The sequence below is a fragment of the Lepisma saccharinum genome, chromosome 1, assembly GCF_977018435.1.
Source record: "Lepisma saccharinum chromosome 1, izLepSacc3.1, whole genome shotgun sequence".
NCBI lineage: Eukaryota > Metazoa > Arthropoda > Insecta > Zygentoma > Lepismatidae > Lepisma > Lepisma saccharinum.
Window position 1 is genome coordinate 118,302,280 of NC_139229.1, and position 20,302 is coordinate 118,322,581.

Here is a 20,302-nt window from a genome sequence, read left to right on the forward strand (position 1 = left end):
CACATTTATTTAAATATAGCACTATTTTGCAGTAATACCACGTTCTAATGAATAGCACCTGCGGCAAAAAAAGAAAAAACTAATAGTGGGTTGAGGTCTGGCGACTTGAGAGGCAGCTAAAAATGACCGAGTGCAGAAACATGATCTAAACCTGTGGATAATTTTGGAACCAATAACAAATTACGTGTGAGAGACATTGACCACATTGGATTGAAGGGGGGTGCGTTTACATCACAACTCACGGTAATCTTCTCTCTCTCCCTTTTTTATTACACGTTTCAGCTACTTACCGACTTCACACACGTAGAACTGTTTGTCGTTGCAGGATCGGTCGACCAGTTTTGGAGTTTCCTGGCTGGATATCTCCAGTGTCAAGCAAGTGTTATTTCCTCGCGGAGGGTTGTAGGCCAGGGGAGGATAGCCGTGCTCTATCTTTGGAAAAGGTTCGCCAGATATCCATGACCAAGCACTGTCCTTGTAGTTTGCCCCGACCCAAATCACTCCATCAACTAAATAAGAAAAGATGAAATACATGATTAGCACTTTCAATTATGTAAGAAACTAAAGTTGTATAGAAATATTACAAGTTCCAAACTAGTCAGATAGCCTACATTACTACATTGCTTGCAAAATAAATAGGGTTACCAGTCGCTGTAAGGGAAATGTAGGACATTAAGTCAAAATGTAGGACACAAAACATTCTTAATAAATAATACATATTTCTATAGAACACGTTAGGAAGTAGTTGAAAAATGACACTTTTCAGTTTCAAAAAAATAAATTCTTAATGAATTTTTAAATGTAAAATTTCTAAACTTGTAATCAAATCAATGCACCTCTTACTACATGATTTAAGTGGCGTTACCCCCACACCCCCTATACGCCTTCATGGCGTGGTGCTAAGCACAGGGGAACACTTTACCTTTTTACCTTTTTACTTCTCAGAGAAGACAATTCTTATCAAAATTTCAGGTTTAGTCAAACTATATTTATTATTTATGTTAGAGTGGACAGTCAAACTCTTTGAAATTATAGACAGACATTTTACAGACATTATGAAAAAATAATTTCTCTCGTGAGTCTGTTGTGCTGATGGTAATGTAAGTACTCTCTCAACATTTGAATTATGACCTGTAATGGCAAACAAATATTCAGCATTTATCGTAATTTAAAATGGTTGAAGAAGTTTCATCTTGGATAGTTTTTAGTTCAATAACAGCATGTCTACCAAAATAACAAATCCAGAAATCTTGACTTTTTCTGGACTTTTCTAGACCTTTTTTCAGTTTTTCTTAACGTACGACCCATACTTGGGTAAAGTTGGAAATTAGTAATTAAGAAAATAAATATTTAGTTAATGAAACTCCCTACCAAAGGGCCAGTTAAGATAAAAACTGAAGCTGAATTTAAGAATCTGCTTTCTCGTATTAATGCATCCTGAACTGTGTTTAGCTGACAAGCGAGGCTTTGGCGTCTGGACTCACAGCCAGTATAATCTTATGTGGGGCTTGTGTCGGTTGTCCCTATATGTTTGTTACTGTCCCTTCTTCATCCATCTTATCTTACCACCATTCATCCTCATCTTCGCGATTAGCCAAAGGGACAGAATAATGTGAAGTAAAATAAACTAAATCAACCAATCAGTCATTATGATAGAAAAAATTCTTGACCACAAGAATAATTTATTGCCTTTTAATTGACTTCTTGTTGATTTCTTTACTTTTTCTTGACTTCCACGACTTTCTTGACTGGCAGACACTCTGAATAACTTTGTTCTCTATACCCCTGCTTTACAATCAAATTATATTGAACATTGAATAAGAATGGGCAACACCTTGTTCCATCAGTATAAACCCTAAGGCAAGAAATTCTGCTCAGGCATTGAACAGTGACGTTATCAGAAAATGGTCCCAAGACTTTGTTCATTAATTGCTTCCGTTTTGCCGTTTGTTTAATAGCAGGACAAACTTTTCTTTCTTTTTGGGCAATGACCGAATCAAAATATATATTACCATTGAGTTTGGAAGAGCAGTCCATAGACTTGTAACTTGCATGATTTTTTTCTGTTACGTATTTTCCTAATTAATATTATGTGATGCTCAAAATGTAGGACATTTATAATATTTTTCAAATTCCTCCCGGACGCCTGACATAAGGCTAAAATGTAGGACATGTCCTGGAAAAACCGGACGTCTGGTAACCCTAAAAATAAAGCTTGCAGTGAGAAATCTTTAGTAGCCTCCTACGCATGCGCAGGACAATCTCTGCAATGTAGGGTTGATTGATTGATTGATTTGGTGTTTTAAGTACACTTTATGCACAGTAAGGATAATCGGGACTGGGCCTACAGTTTAAAGTGGAATCCGAACCACTATGTGCCTCCACCGGGTATCGAACCCGGGACCCCTTGATTACAAGACAACGACGCTACCACTGCGCCATCGGGGAGGCCAATGAAGGATTGAGGATGCAATGTAGTTTCCTGCGTATGCGCAACGAAGAACGTTATGATAATTGGATGGAGCCTGATCTGCAAGGTGAACGCCCGGTGGAATATGCGTGGGTGGCGGCATGCGCTTTAGCCTCCTGCGCATGCGCAGAAGTACTGAGCAAGAGAGTAAGTTTTCTGCGGTTCAAGATGCTAGATCCGCAATATATGATTTTGTTATTCTACGTCGCTTTTCTTCCACTTTTAGTAATAGTGACAATTAGTTGAAATTGAGGAGAGGACATTTATACTCTGGAGCAAGCGAACGAAAACAGTCTCTGCGCAAGTAGTGACGCGAGAAGGCTCAACCAATGAACACGTGAGAGGGAATGGGATTGCGTGGAGGGGGAAATTGACTCCAATTACCAGCCTTCGCAGCAGCGTGTACTGCTTTGCTCTGCCCACTCGATTTCCCCCCTTCTCTGCCGCTATGCGCGGCCTTGCTCCAGAGATAAGCGGTACAGAGTATACATGACCATGTCAGAGCTTGAACCGTTTGGTGGGGAGATCTCAATTCGATCGCTTAACGCGCCCAACCAAAAGATGCTAGCTTCGTATCGCATATGCAAACAAGATACCAGTTAGGGATATTTCAATGAAAGGCAGCTGCAGTGTTTTTTCCCCCCCTTTGCCCTTGGTAATGCTCAAAGTATCATTCTCAGTAAAAAGTAAAGGCAGACATTTTACCAGTTCTATAAATGCAATTGTAACATTTAATAATATTTAAACTGGCTGGTATTGGCAACAAACTTACGACGAGTTTGTTGGCTGATGATGTGTTTCAGCTCCCCGAGTTCCCGAAAGGTGGCCAAGGAGCTTGAAGGCAGTCTGGCACAAGCGTTCATCGCGTCTTCGAAGTTCTCTCTCTGGTAGTGGATCTCGTAGTTCCTCCCTGCATATTCCACTGCTTGGACATCGGATTGTAGGTCTTGAGACTCGTCACCTCCCTCAGTCTTAACACTCCCGGATGCTGAAACAAGTTTCAAGATCATTGTTCAGAATTGCTGCTTTCATTGTATCCTCAAAATCAAGAGCAGTTTACAAATCTCATTTGACTATGACGCAATATTAATTAGACTTTATCCAGCGACTTTCTTTCATGTACAAATTTCTTACACTGTGTTTAGAGCTCATCTTTTCCATCCAGAATGGATCTGCATTTCCTAAATTTGCAAGTGAACTGAATGAATATATCACTTCGCAGATTTAAGGCATACCCAGAGATTTCGGATGGAGAGTATCTGACGCTCTATCCCCCCCTCTCTCTCTCTCTCTCTCTCTCTCTCTCTCTCTTTCTCTCTCTCTCTCTCCTTTGGCCTAGAAAAAACAAGGCCGAAGGAGCGAAGGTTCTTATGTACTCCACAACTCCCCTCTAGGTTTGGGTTTGGTTTGGTTTGAGTTGCTGTTTTAAGTCTACTTTGTGCACAGCAAGGCTAATCGGGACTGGACCTACAGTTTAAAGTGGGATCCGAACCACTTGTGCCTCCACCGGGTATCGAACCCGGGACCCCTTTTTAGGTTTGGGTTAAACGATGGCGAAAATACATCGCTTTTGACGGAGATCATGTTGAGTGGCACCTTACTACATCAACTTGTGCAAATTTGATCGCTCTGTCAGTTAATGAGAAAAATTTCGCAGCTTTGGGACTACTTTCGGTACAGCCCTCGTATATATGTGTGTAATTCATGATATTTTCCATTTTCTTGGTTTTCAGTTCTTAACCAGGATTCATATATTTATTAGACCATTGACTGAGACGAAGCTGATAGCTACGTTTTGTACAGCATTTTCTCATTATAAAATGAATGTAAAATACGAACAGAATAAATCATCAAGAATAATAGCATGTATGCAAATTAAAATGCAGAGGTCCAGACGAGAGGTATATATTCGCTGATGAGAACATGTAAATGATTAATAGATAGTCCACACGACTATTATATTTTTATGTGCATTTGCATATTCAACAATGTTATTGGAGATACCTTATGTCTGGACTTATCATTCTAAAGTGAAGAAAATAATGATGATGATAATACCTCGTACACCTCCCTGCCTCATGCAGATGAAATTCTGCTCCAACCCACAGCCGAGGCCATACAGCACCCCATCGTTGTGGTTGAACCTGTCCAGATTCAGGCACTTGCCCTTAGGAACCTCCAGATCGGCCCACTTGTGAAACCCCGAGTCGGTCGCCACGCAACAAGGGAGGTTACCTGAATCCTTCCCCCACATCCACCGCGTCTCGTCCGAAACGGCGTCCAGCCACACGTGAAACAGCTCTGGAAAGCAATAAGCAAATAAGACCATAGACTAAATAGCGCCCAAATATAACTGAAACAACAGAACATAACATACTATTTATGGAGATATTCCATAATTGTGTAACAAATTATCAAAATGTCTACCTTGCTCTCAAGTCAAAGGATCATGGATATAGTTAATGAAGATTATACAGACTGTTCTACCATCCGTCTCCCTTGGAAACAAACCCCCTCTACAGTGAACGTGGAATACAACACAGTGCTAATTACATGCAACAGTGGTGACAGTGATAGAGAAATGTTTCAAGAAATGCCAGATGCAGTCAGTGGTGTTGATCGTGATAGTTATATGGAAATATATCATAAAGTGCCAAATGCATGCAATGGTGTTAATGGTGGTAGTGATGTAGAAAAAATTCAGAGTTCAAAGATAAATACACCACGTACATTGAGATCATCAGAAAGGGTAAAGCGTGTGCCCCAAAAATAGAATGAAGATTTTTTTATGGTAAGTCGTAACAAAAGTGAAAGAAAAAATCTAGAGTGTCTAAAGAAGCCAAGTGGTAATTTTAGCATCGCTCATTGTAATGTGCGGTCTCGTGTACCAAAAATTGATGAACTACAGTGTGTTACATTACTGCATGATTTTGATATTGTCGCAATCTCTGAAACCTGGACTGATGCCTACACATCAATGGCATCTATCAACCTACCAGGGTATCAGATCGTGAAAAATGATCGGATGCATAAAACCGGAGGGGGCATTGCCATTTACATGAAAACAGAACTGAACTTTCGCATTGTAGGTTATAATGACTTGCACAATGGCAGTGATGTTGAATATATCAGTATTATTGTAAATAATAATAGTAAAAGAATAGGTGTATGTATTATATATAGAGCACCAAACATAGCGTACACAAAACTCTCCATTGTAGAATATGTACTCTCTGAGCTATACCCTTGTGTAGACACCCTCTTGCTGCTGGGTGATGCAAACTGTGACTTCTTAAAACGAATCAGACACTATGTATTTAAAAGCAATTTTTAACACATTTGGCCTGACTCAAATAATCGACAAACCCACTCGAATCACAGCAAATAGTAGGACACTCTTAGACTTCATAGCAATAGATAATACTGAACTTGTTCACAGGTCGAATGTTGAAAACCCTATAGGTACCTCTGATCACTGTCTCACATATGTATCGTTGGTTTGTGAGAAGCCCATAAAGCAGATGAAATACGTTACATATCGTGACTTTTCTAATTTTGATAGTGATAAATTTGAAAATGATGTGAAAGCCGTAGATTGGAATTGCTGAAACCTATCCATGATGTTGAAGACAAAATAAACTATTTTAATTCAAAAATCATCAGCGTCTTTGAAATTCATGCACCTACTAAAACGGCAAGGGTAGGTAAATGTATACTCCATGGATCACAGATAATGTAAAACTAGTAATGAAACTCAGGGATAATGCCTTACGTAAATTTAAACAAACAAATAACCCACACGACTAGCTACAATACAAGGATCTTCGTAACTTCACAACGTCAATTACAAGGCAGGAAAAGAAAGCATATTTCACATCCCATATAAACAGCAGAAATATGAACACACGTGGTACCTGGCAAAAATTAAGATTTAGGTATTGTTGATAAAGCTACAAATAATATTGATACCCTTCCATCTAATCTTAGGGATGCAGATGTTATAAACAACCATTTTGTTAGCGTAACACAGAACTTCAATTTTTCTGAAACACTTATCCAAAAACAGTACAATTACTTCATGACAAAGAAGAATGAGAATACCACGGATTTATGTTTCACAATTAAAACAATAACAGAACTTGACATATATAAGGCAATACATAGTATACACTCAAATGCAGCTGGAGCTGATAAAATCACAGTTAAAATGTTAAAGTTATCGCTTCCCTTTGTACTGTCTGCACTAACACAAATGATCAATTTCTCTATCTGCACCCCCACACCCCCTATACGCCTTCATGGCGTTGTGCTAAGCACAGGGGAGCACTTTACCTTTTTACCTTGCACTGGAGAATTTCCCTCCATATGGAAGGAAGCTCACGTAATTCCACTAGCAAAGAAGAAGAATATTCAAAGTCTTGATGACCTTAGACCAATAAGCTTGCTGCCTGTTCTCTCCAAAATTATTGAAAAAGTAGTGTGTCAGCAACTCACCAAATTTGTTGATGCGAACAATATATTACCAGAATTACAGTCAGGTTTTCGCAGTAAACATAGTACTGCCACTGCACTCACAAAAGTAGTAGATGACTTCCTTCATTTCATGGATGAACGGAGTGCAGTCATACTAGTCCTCTCAGACCTCAGCAAAGCCTTCGATAATGTACGGCATGATCTACTTTTAGCTAAAATCAGATATTATAACTTCAGTCCATTAGCAATCAAGTGGTTCAACTCGTATCTTACAGACAGATAACAGAAAGTACAAATGCCTGGCACTCCACTAACATTTTCAAAATCTGTGCCAATAAAAACTGGGGTGCCTCAGGGATCAATATTGGGGCCACTATTGTTTACTTTATACACAGCAGACTTATCGAGAGCAATACAAACACGTACATATCATTTCTATGCTGATGACACACAGATATACCTACCCACTACGCCAATTACAGTTATACTTGATGTTATGGTCCTCAACGATGAATTAAAAAGAATTTCCACGTGATGTGACTCCAATGCACTGATATTAAATCCCAAAAAATCCACATACATGTTACTGGGGAACAGACAAACAATTACGAACGACAAGTATAACGACATAGTCTTGAAGATACGTGGGACGTGCATACCGCATAAAACAACATCTAAAAACCTGGGTTTGGTGATTGATAGTTCTCTTACTTGAACAGAACACGTCAATGGACTGTGTAGAAAATCATTCTACATTCTCAGAAATGTATATAGGTCTCAAAATTATCTAACAGAAAAAGTTAAACTGAAGCTCGTTGAGCTCTTATTGTGGTCAGTCTTTGATTACTGTGATGTAGTTTATGGTCCTGGGGTCTCAGTCAGAGATAAAAGGAAAATTCAGGTGATGCAAAATTCTTGTATAAGATTTGCATTGAACATAAGAAAATATGAACATATCCTGCCTCATTTGAACACAAAGAAAATATTAACAATGGACAGAAGAAGGCATCTGCACTATATCACCTTCATAAACAAAATTTTGAAAGTAAGTAAACCAGATTATCTATTTAGAAAACTTAAAATAGGCACTCAAATACACTCTATCTTCACGCGAGGGCATAACAAACTTTTTACATGTCATTACAGTACCGCCTCCTTCAAATCATCATTCTCGGTAAATGCAGTTTCAACCTGGAATAAATTACCCATAACAATAACTAACCAATCAACACTGCATGCTCTTAAATCCACAGCAAAGGACTGTCTACTATGTAAACAGTTTGAATCTAGAAGCACACACGAATAAAAATACATCCCACAATGTATTAATGTCAATGTAAGAATTTGATATTACTTCATGTCAAATATTTCTATTTTTGCACCATCAAAGATTAACAAATATGCATATACGTGTACATGTGTGTGTCTATACAGGGTGATTCTAAAGGTATAGTACAAACGAAAGCCACAGATACCTCCCATGAAATAGAGACGAAAGTTCCCCTTCCACTTTGCCGAGAGATGCCTCCGTGAGGAGCTAGACAACTCCGAAAACGTGTGAAAATGAACTTCACACCTCTGTACAGCCTGTACCAGTGAAGATAGAAAGGCGGAACAAACGAAGTCAAAAGGAACACCAAAGTCGAAAAACACTAGGCGGCAGCTGCGCAGCGCATGCGCATGGGGTTCCACAAAGGAAATAGGAGTGTCCCGCAAGACAAGTGAAGGGAAAGGGTAGCGATCGACAACGGTAGGGAGAAAAGAAGCTATGAAGCATGAAGTAACAATTGCACAGCGGGAAACAAACACCATGACTGAAGCAGTGCAGTCGAGAAAAGTAGTGCGGGATTGCAGAACCACGGGAGGACGACGTAGGATGTAAAAACACACCGAGAATGCAAGCAAAGTGGTCCGTGACACTCGACAGGCAACAGACGCGTACATGGTTCGGGGCAGAAATGGCGGCGCTGGCGGTGCAGCGCAAGGGGAGTCCCCAAAACACAGTGGGGAGACACCGCAGCAAGAACAAAGCACGGTGCAACAAAAGAGAAAGAGGACCGGACGGAGAATGGTACCTGCCAAGGAGACAACAAATGCGGGACGAGGGATTCCCCGTAGCAGCACCGAGGGGATGTCACACAGAGGTCGTGCGCCAGCAGGACAAACACAGCAACTACGGGCACAGGAGGTTATTGCTAATGAAAGGTGCACGTACAGATAGGACCACGTACCCCGTACTGACGTTGTAACAAACGTCGTGATGGGGCCCAATCAGCCTCTTAGAAATGAAGCCGGAGGCACATCGCTGGGTGGGAGCGGGCGAAGGGCTGCTGGAGTGTCGTACGGACCCCACCACTCCGTACGGTGGACGACACTAATGGATACACAAACACCACACGATCGTACGTAGTGCTCCCCGTCGGCTCGAGCAAGACGGACGAAATACGTGTTGTGGGTGAATGGGGCAAGAATGAAGGACGCTACATGTGTTCCACGATGACAAGGCCCCAGAGTACATGGCCCCACCTGACGGCAGTGGTCAGGTAGTGAAGAGCACAGGCACGGGTGGCTCAGGAACGTCAGCTGATTGTACCACAGCGCCGTGCAGACGTGTGGGCTGATTGGAAGTGCAGCGTCAGGGAGCGTGTCAGTGAAAGAGCCGGTGCGGTGGTGGTGTGCTTGACGTACGACAATTGAGTACGTTGCTTCCAAGCCGTTGTGACCAGTGTGTGTGTATGCCACCTGTGCACTGCAGTACAGTATTCCATAATTGGCACTATCCTCACCGTACCATGGAACGCTACACATTTGTAGAACTGAGGGACATGCATTTTGTCTACGGCCTTGCAGATGGCAATGGCCGAGCAGCTGCACGCCTTTATCGCGGACGGTATCCGGAGAGGCGACAACCCGACAGCAGGTTGTTTTCGAACGTGCACCGTACCCTTGGTGAATCGGGTGTGTTACGTGCAGGCCATCATGTCGGTCACCCAAGACATGTGCGCACCGCGGCGGTCGAGGAGGACGTACTTGCTCGCGTGGACGACACACAGTCCACTAGCACCCGTAGCATTGCACGTGTAGTGGGAGTATCACAGTCGACAGTGTGGCGTGTCCTTCATGATGATCTGCTGTATCCCTATCATCCACAGCGAGTCCCCGCGTTGCAGGCTGGGGATTACCCACGACGAGTGGAATTCTGTCAACGACTGTTGCAGTTTTGTACCGACGATCCCCGTTTTTTGCGCCATGTGCTTTTCACGGACGAGGCAACATTCACCCGTGAGGGTATCTTCAATTGCCGAAACAGCCATGTGTGGGATTATGAAAATCCACATGCAGCAGTCGAGGTGCACCATCAGACCCAGTTTGCAGTGAATATCTGGGCAGGTATCATCGATGAACAGATTATCGGTCCATACCTGCTGCCACCACGTTTAAATGGCCGCTTCTATCGCACCTTTCTTGCATCAGTCCTTCCAGAGCTGCTAGAAGATGTACCCCTCAACGTGGTTTCAATTGGATGGATCGCCTGCACATTTTGATGGCACAGTGCGAACCCTTTTGCACCATACCTACCCACAGCGCTGGATCGGCAGAAAGGGCCCCGTCCCCTGGCCCGCCCGTTCGCCTGACCTCACACCAATGGATTTCTTCTTGTGGGGCCATGTGAAAACACTCGTCTACGAGACCAAGGTGCCTGACAAGGAAACATTGGTAGCGCGGATACTTGCAGCATCGGCCGAGGTGTGTACCATGCCAGGGATTTTTGATAGGGTTCGCCAGAATTTCCTGCGACTTTGCAATGCCTGCATTGAATGTGGTGGTCGTCAATTTGAGCAACTTTTGTAACAACGTCAGTCCGGGGTACGACTACGTACTACGTACTATTCCTATCTGTAAGTGCACTTTTGCGTGGCAATAAACCTCCTGTGCCCGTAGTTGCTGTGTTTGTCCTGCTGGCGCACGACCTCTGTGTGACATCCCCTCGGTGCTGCTACGGGGAATCCCTCGTCCCGCATTTGTTGTCTCCTTGACAGGTACCATTCCCCGTCCGGTCCTCTTTCTCTTTTGTTGAACCGTGCTTTGTTATTGCTGCGGTGTCTCCCCACTGTATTTGGGGACTCCCCACGCGCTGCATGTGTTTGTTTCCCGCTGTGCAATTGTTACTTCATGCTTCATTGCTTCTTTTGTTCCTACCGTTGTCGATCGCTACCCTTTCCCTTCACTTGTCTTGCGGGACACTCCTATTTCCTTTGTGGAACCCCATGCGCATGCGTTGCGCAGCTGCCGCCTAGTGTTTTTCGACTTTGGTGTTCCTTTTGACTTCGTTTGTTCCGCCTTTCTATCTTCACTGGTACAGGCTGTACAGAGGTGTGAAGTTCATTTTCACACGTTTTCGGAGTTGTCTAGCTCCTCACGGAGGCATCTCTCGGCAAAGTGGAAGGGGAACTTTCGTCTCTATTTCATGGGAGGTATCTGTGGTTTTCGTTTGTACTATACCTTTAGAATCACCCTGTATATATATATATATATATACACATACACTTAAAATTGAAAATTGTATTTAGAATTTAGTTTTATGTAGTTTTATGTGTATACATATACTCATTAATTGTATCTTTACAGTTCTTATTTGATTTCAAATTGTCCATACGTTTTTCTTTCTTACTTATTTACTATTATTATTATTATTATTATTATTATTGGTTTTGTTTCCTTTTTCTTATTGGATATATATACCTTTTGTAACTGTATTCTGACAAGGGTTAGGTGGGAGAACAGCATACGCTGAACCTCGCCCGCTCAATAAAGATATATTATTATTATATTATAATTTCCAGTGAGGAGTCGTGCTCGTGGCCCCTTTTAAACCTTCGTGCAGAATGTCCGTGATTAAGAGCAAATTCCGACGTGTGACACATACCTATCTTCAGCTCGGACATTGCGTTCAATATCCAGTTCCACAGCTCCGGATTCACTCCGTTGTCCTTGCCGTTGAGGCGAAGTAACTCTCCGTTTTCCTTATTCTGGCAGTAGTTGATTGCCCCTGCGTGCGTAGCCTCTCCGGCCACGAAGGAATACGTGTTTCCGTTGAAGGTCTTTCTCTCCACTGGGAATGCCCTGGTCTCCTTGTTCAGACGCGCTGACTCTGAAACCAAGACAAAACATTGTGAAAACAATCATTACCTGCACGTCGTGGAGTCACAGAGTTAATGTTTTTCTAATTTTCCCTCTTTTTCCTCTTTTCTTCCTACCTTCCTTTCGCTCTCTTTCTTCCTAAGTAGTTCCAAGCGTGTTCTCTTTCTTCCTATTCTTCTCTTCCTACTTCTCTCTCTCTTTTCCTTAAATCTTTCTTCGTCTGTCTCTTTCTTTCTGTTTCTGTACCTTTTTCTTTCTATCTTTCGTTCTATATCTCTTTTCCCGCAGTTTCTTTTTCTCTCTCTATCTTTTCCTTTCTTCACTTCCTCGCTCCTTCTATACTCTAAGCATCCTCGCTATATCTGACTTTCGTTATATCTGTCTCACTCCCGCTATCTTTATCTCTATATTTCCCATCTGGATCTTTCTTATCTTCATTTATTTCTCAGTTTCTGTGTATTTCTTTCTACCATTGCTTTCCTCTTTCTCTTTTTTCAGTTCCTCCATCTTTCTTTCTGTTTCTCTATCTTAGTGCATCATTTTTCTGTATATCTGACTCATCATTTCCCCCTCTCTTTCTCCTTCTCTCTATTTTTCCTTGTATGTGCGTATCTGTGCTATTCCTATTCTTGTACTACAAAGAATTCTGTAAACTATTTCAGTAGGCTGCATTATTTTACAATTGGTTTGCTCACCTGGTGACGACGTACCTGTCGAAAGGTTGAATATCATTGGATATGATTGATGTTTATGATTTGCCAATACACATACCCATGAATTTCTAAATAGTAATAATAGCTAACGCTAATTTTACAACAGCACCGGTTCATATAAATATATCAGGAATCAGGCCTGTCTTTATGTGTATCTCCAGAATGATATTTTTCCATATTGGGAAAGCAAATAGCTTACATTACAAACAGTCTGGCAAGTGATTTCTTCGATGCTGGAGAAGTATTCATAAATTTCACGCCTCTTTCACCAAAAATCAGCTCGTAAACTATTAAAATACAAAAGATCAGGGGCGTTTCTAGAAACGTATTTTTGGTAGGATCCTCGCACTCTAACCAAGTGTGCACATGTAACAACAACAACAGCATGAAAAGTAAAAGAGCTTATCTAGCTTCATTCTAGTTATTTGGCAATTCTATTATTTCTATTATTTTCCTTCTCTCTACGAAGGAAAATAATAGAATAATAGATGCATACTATAAGATAAAGGTTGCTACTTCCAGCTGATGAGATTATTATTTGTATTCATATTATTAGAATTATACATTCATTTCTTAGACACTGCCAATACGATTCATCTCAATTGAATTCTTAACTTTATGTCATTGAACAAAAGACACACCAATATTTTGCTTATCAAATTTTTGTACTTCATAACATTTTCGAGGTGGGTGTCGAAAATACATCCTTGCAAGGATATTTTCAAGGACCTGTTCTTTTTGTTTTGACCACCTTCTTGACAATGCAAGTTGAAAGTGCCACTCACGGTCTAGGCAGGGAAGTTTGGGTTCGATTCCCGGCATCAATGTGATTTATTTTTCTTTCCATCTATTTCATCTATTCATCGTCGTGATCAACCTCAAGATAAGTACAAAAGAGACGTGAAATAAAGAAAAAGTTTTTTATACATAAGTGTGGCCCAAAGGAAAGGTGAAAGGCGTATTTTTATTCCTTAACGCAGTTTTTCTGCCACTTTCGGGCAATTGTGTCGACGAGGATGATGATGCTATAATAGCTATGCCATGTCTCTGCCACCGAGACATGGTATAGCTATTATAAGAACGAGCACGGCCCAAGCACTACCATTAAGAGAGTTACCTATCCTAATAACGGACATGGTGCAGTGACTACAATCACTTGCAGACATGATTCAAATGTCCAAAGTCCAATGCTTACCTTCTTCGCACAGAACAAATCTCTCCCGGTTGCAGTCCTCATCCTGAAAGTGAGGTCTCTTGTGACTGTCAAGTAAGAGGCATTCCTTGCCTTTTCTAGTACCATTGTCAATGTTTACTAACCAGAAGGGGAACTGGTCCCTTCCGACAGGAATATCTTTGCCAGTGGCCATCCACTTAAACTTCCCATTGTCCACTCTTCCGCCGATCCAAACTCTGTCAAATTCTGCAAAGAAAGCAGGCTGAATTCTGGAGTGTTAAAATTAAGGAGGAAACAGAGCCGAGACGAGACGAGACGAGACTCGACTCGAGATATTGTATCGTCTCGTGAATGAGGAGACCTCTCTCGTTCTCGGTTTCGTTTCGAGTCTCGAAATAATTCAAATAAACATGTAGAAACATATATTATTGAAACGAATTAAAATAATTTTTGCACATCAAATAACTTTTCTTAAAATAATAGGTCAGCTACCATGTTTGTATGTCTCAGTCTCAATCAATTTCATATTAACTGTCTTGATCAAGGACGTCACGACAAAATTTCCGTGGCTTAGGGGAATTTTACTTTAATATTACAAAAACCATCCAAATTATTTATTTAATAAACTTTGAGATGCAATGATAACTGAGCCAATATTTGCTCTTTAGCCCTTTTATTTCCAAATTAATCCTTAGGCTAGCTTTATTATTTAACGTAGAATGGTTGCAGTATTGTGCATATCATCAATGCATGGCTATCGGCGTACCTATGATCACACAGGCCTAGCTTGCGCCCCGAACTACCATACCAAGATGTATGCACAACACCGAGGAGTTCTTTTAAGTTTAAGAGCTTCGTCGATCCGTGGCGAAAAAGTGTGATATTTCTTACGCGATATCCTCGCTTTTATACTATTTCGAGAACACAGATTCAAGTACAGATGAATCACTCACTATTTACAAAATGATTCTACCAACAAAATTGACATCAATGCATGTTTAGAAATACAAATTCGTATAGTGCACTCCCTCAAACAAAGATACATTAAATTACCCATAATGTAGCATAAAATACAATGAACAATAAACAAAAGATATACATTACAAACAAGGTGCATTATTACATATAATAACAAAGAAATTACGCTTTTCTTCACAAAAAAAAATACATTAGTGACATATTTTCTAATGGTGACGTCACATAAAAATGTGGATCATATCAACTTTGCATGTAGATCACAATCACAATATTTTCGTATCTATTGTATGTACTATACACGTATGTGTTACAACAAATATTGAGAACTTAATATGACATACATTGTAGTATTACGTGTACCATATAATGAATATTATTAACATTATACACACACATTTTATGCATATGGAACTCCTGATGGTGTAGTGGTAACATCACCACCTTGTATTCAACGGGTACCGTGTCCTTACCCTGTGGAGGCTTGGATCCCACGTTAAACTACAGATCCAGTCCCAATTAGCCTATCTGTGCATAAAATGAACTTAAAACAAAAAAGAACCTCTCATTATAAGTAATCCATTTTAATTGATTTTGCAAGTGGAAGCTCATGCTCGACAACTCCCCTTTTAACCTACCTGGTCTAGCTTTGTACATTCGCCTCTGTAGCTTCTTGGCCAAGCCTTCCCCATCCACAGTTGCAAGGGAGGTGTGAAGCTTTGAGCAAAGCATCACTGCTTTGTGGAAATTCATTCTTTTATGGTAGAAAATGTATTTCTTGTTTCCTTCAGAGAAGAAAACTGGAGGTATTTCATCTCCTTCCCCTTCTTCAGGAACTGGAATCAGAATACATAGTTATGTTTAAAAACATTTATTTTATTTCGTGTAACAAATGTATCGTGATACTATTATATATTATTAAATATTTTTAAATATTATTATATATTATATTATATAATATATATATTATATATTTGTTTTCCGCATAATATTTTGACTTATAAACAGCACTGATCGAGTAACAGCAAAGATGGTAAGTTGATCGCAGGTTTCTTTTGATATATTTCTTCTTTCTTTTTATCTTTTTCTTCTTCTGTTATTGTTCTTTTTTACGTCGTAGAATATTGAATGTAATAGATTTCATAACATCAAAAAAATTCTTCTATTATTTGTCAATATTTGACATCCTGGGTGTTTGCTTAGCTAGGTTATAATTCGTTAATAAAAAATTGAACGATCTTTTTATGTTCCATTTTTCTTTCTACATTCTTGCATTCAATTTTTAATCAGAAAGTCCCTGAGGTAATGGAAAAAAAGATTGAACTCTTTCTCACGTAGCCATGTTTAAATTCCAATTCGAACTATTTTACTATTTTAAATTTCTTGAATCTGTCTCTGGAAAGCTAGTGATGGTAAGAACACATACTTCTGCAAATGTATTATTGTGAATAAAATACAACGGGGGTGTGTGTGTGTGTGTGTGTGTGTGTGTGTGTGTGTGTGTGTGTGTGTGTGTGTGTGTGTGTGTGTGTGTTAACCACATGTGAGTACATTTCTTCAGCACAAATCGCATGTTAAGATGATTAAAACTAAGAACCATGTAATAATGTTTAGAAAGCAATATTTGAAAAACGTGTTTTCTCCCCCATCTAGCACCGTCCTAGAGATTTTATTTTAACATTGAAATATATCCAATATTCATTTTTAAAAAAAATCTAAACAATAACTTTAGAATTTTCAATTGGATTGAAGGTTGATTCGATGGATTGATTTGGTTAATTTGCGTAGCTTTTCTGCTACTTTTGGCTAATCGCGACGATGAGGATGAGTGATGATATGATGAAATCGATGAGGGAAACTCACAAAGAACAACTTTGATCAGGCCAGAATTGCAACCAGGGAGTCCCAGCGTCATAGGGCTCTGAGCTACCCACTCCGCTATAGGGAAATGGTGTATCTATTAAAAATCTAAATTCCTACAGTGCAATCTATTCATTCTTGGATTAATTATCTCTCTTTTTGGCTTGTTTGTTGAATCTCCCTGATGACTTTATTAGTAGCCTATACTACAAGAAGCAATCTGTAAGTGATCTTTACAAACCTTCCTTTTCGCATATGAAGTGTCGAGGTAGGTGGCAAGGTAAAGGCACGAATATCGGCAGAGCGTGACTCTCTCTGTCGATCGCCAGACACTTCCTTTCCTTACTTCTCCCTTTCTCACCCTCAGCATTCTCCGATTTCTTCACCACCCACCTGGGGAAGGCCGTCTCCTTTGCACCATCTGGGTTAGTCATCGGAATCTCCACTTTGGACGATACCCACCGCCACCTGGAGTCGTTTTGCCTTGAACCGATCCAATAATCTTCCATCTCTGCAAAACGATTGATATAAATAACTGTTTACTTTTGATGATAGGTGGTATATAAAAACTACACATTACATTTGTATTTGGGAATCGTAAAACTTGTGAATTGTTACTTCGTACTGTACAACACAAATTGTAACCCTCTTATTTTGGTTGTCAGCAGAGTTTGGTAGTAATGCGTAATTTTTTCAGCAATTGCATTAGTATCGTTTCTTTTTTTAAAAAAATATATAAACACATGTAACGGTAACTCGATCCTTTTCAAAAGTAAAGATAACTACATGACGTTACTCTACTCGTGTTACTTTACTAAATTAGAGCAAGCCGATTTATTCGTTACAACAAAACCTGTTTTCATTTTTTTTAACGAAGTGTTTCCTTTCTCAGAAACATAGTGATCAAACAGCGATTGAAGAGGTTTCCTGCCTGAAATGAAATGAATGCGCAATTGTAATTTACATATATAGGTGTGTTTCATGTGACGTCAGGATGCGCACAGCCACCATGTTTGCAGTCAATTTTATTTGTTGCTTGCAGGGAAATATCCACCCCGTAGTGTTCGTTACATCTGCACCAACTGCACGTTTTTTTAAATCACGAATGCCTGTGTCAGTAACTGCCGCCCACCCACTTGATTCCGTATGCTTATAAGAACTGGCCTCAATCATGGGTGCTCGAAGCCGCAATGCATTCCTTCCTTCTTCTTCATGTCCCTATCGCGCCATTGCTATTTTGGACATATGTACTGTAGGGATGTATCCGTCACAGATGACATCCTGCGCGACATCAACCTCTTCCTCTTTTTTATAGAAATAAATAGGTTCTTCGCAATTGTTAGCACTCAAGACCACACTAACACCACATATGGCCGCCCCACACCGAAGCACAAGGCGAACCTTTTACACTTGTGTTGTGATAACACACTGAACACTGGTATCCCAACTATGTTTTTTTTTTTTTTTTTGGTGGTTGTGGTTGTGGTAGTTGTAATATATGTGTATCAGGAGGTGTATGCATGTGGTATGCGGGTATGTAAAATAGATGAGAAATATATTGTTGGATATGAGCAAAGGGCAATGGTTAAAAGAATAGTCTACATCTCCTGGTATATTCATAGAGGATCCACATTATATATATTGATGGATCGGAAATTAGTGAGATGACAGAAGTAGGGAATGGGACCTGACAATTGCGCAAGCCTCTGTATAGAATTGATTGTTTGTATTGAAATTCAGAACACTGAAAGAAGTGATTAGTGTCTTGATGTTTTGCCCCACAAATACATTGTGTTTTGGGTAGTATGTTCAGACGAACTAGATGAGAATTAGTACGGACATGACCTGTCCTTAAGCGAGTGATGAATGTCAAAACCGCTCGTGGGAGGTTATATGCATAAAACCAGGGTCGTGTGCATGTGACATCAGCCACCCATTTGTATGTGTGGCCAACAGTCTGAAATTGTTCTTCACACCAGCTGTGCCAGTGAAGCCACAATGCAACAGTTTGTGACGTAGGTGAAACACACCTATAGCCTACATGTATCATTGCTGTAAAACAACCAATAGCTGTCTGTGAAAGAACAACATGATTACGCCGTTTTGAAGGCTACTTCTCTCATTGGTCACCGACCACTAGTTGAAATATTAAGGCAAGATTTGGAGTTATATTTGCTTCAACAAAAGAGGACCTATTTGTGACTTTCCTGCGCTCTACCTTTCCTATACTCCTTTATCGTCACTGACAATGATGTATACACACGTATGTGTGTGTATGCAGGAAGGGGGGTATCAAATATGTCTATATTGTATGACAGGGGAACGCTTAATAGTAACATAATTTTTTTTTATTAGGTTAAGTAGCAGCTATGGTAACGCGTTACTTTTAGAATAAAAGTGAAGTAACTAGTAGCACTTACTTTTAATTGAATACTCCAATTCTGGTATTCGCATAACGTATGTACATTAGACTGTTTCTGCGAATATCCATAACAATGTTCGGTATTTTATTCGCTATCTCATGTCTACTGAACATTGTTTTCATCATTACAAAGGCATATAATGAAATAAATTTCCAGGCCAGGAGAATAACAATTTTGGAAGAAGACTGAAATGAAAGGCCTTCATAATTACAGTTATTCAATCATATTATCCTCCCAACAACTTAGACATCTGCTAAGAAAATATAGTACATTCACTTGATTCTTTCAAATATAGAAATTTACCTAAAAATGGTGCACTCACCGTGTCGGTGTTCTGCTAAGTAATCTCCTATGAACCTGGCCTTTTCCTCATTATCCACTTCGGCTAATTTGCTGTTATTTGCTAAGCATATGGAATATGCCTCCGTCCATCCAACTCTCACTGTCTGGAAGTAATACCCCTGCTTCCCATATTTCCCAAATCCAGGTTGTATATAATGATATCTATCAGCTGCAATGTAAAACATACTTGTATAGTACATACAGTACATATTCGTTGGAATGTTCAGGTACATGAATGCACACACATATGCTAAGATTTAATGCTCTAAAACTGTTGCAACATGTACTGACAACTAAGTGTATTGTTAATAGTTTGACTACGTTGATGCTTTCATATTGCGAAAATATAAGTAAAGAAAAGGCAAAATTTAAAAGTTGTGTTTAATTTTTACTACGTATTAATCTTTGTAGTTGTGAAGTTCATAAAAAAAGAAATATTTTTAAGCTTTAGAACTACCAGACCTATTACTTGTAAAAGCTCCAACTTTATTTTGAACCATTATATTTAATGCAAATATAATACAATATGATCAGTGAGGAACTGTTCAAGTAGTTACCGGCCCTGCACAGAAAAATGTTTGGATATCCCTGCTCTAGATTATTTAGTAATGCTACAAGATGATTTTGCTAGTGGAGGTATGTCTCAACAACTCCACTCTTGGCACATCACTGTCCATAATTATAAATGGAAAAATTCACACGCTCATCCGACGTGTTCGTTCTAGGAAAT

At 39.9% G+C, this 20,302-nt stretch overlaps 1 protein-coding gene across 4 annotated transcripts in view; it reads right to left on the minus strand.

The window, feature by feature from the left end:
* LOC146000114 (uncharacterized) overlaps positions 1-20,302 on the minus strand; it is a 47,618-nt gene that overhangs the window by 25,725 nt on the left and 1,591 nt on the right. For 3 of the 4 annotated variants that reach the window (XR_014443477.1, XR_014443478.1, XM_083137464.1), the window contains exons 2-9: positions 19,553-19,741; positions 17,049-17,318; positions 15,586-15,783; positions 13,994-14,218; positions 11,871-12,095; positions 4,529-4,771; positions 3,243-3,458; positions 291-509 (exon numbers count right to left, since the gene is read on the minus strand). Coding sequence is in view for 2 of the 4 variants with exons in the window: in XM_083137464.1 (XP_082993590.1) it covers positions 291-509; positions 3,243-3,458; positions 4,529-4,771; positions 11,871-12,095; positions 13,994-14,218; positions 15,586-15,783; positions 17,049-17,318; positions 19,553-19,741 (1,785 nt within the window). In the remaining 2 variants the exon portion in view is untranslated. The remainder of the gene's footprint in view (positions 1-290; positions 510-3,242; positions 3,459-4,528; positions 4,772-11,870; positions 12,096-13,993; positions 14,219-15,585; positions 15,784-17,048; positions 17,319-19,552; positions 19,742-20,302) is intronic. The other variant, XM_083137472.1, reaches the window with a different exon arrangement.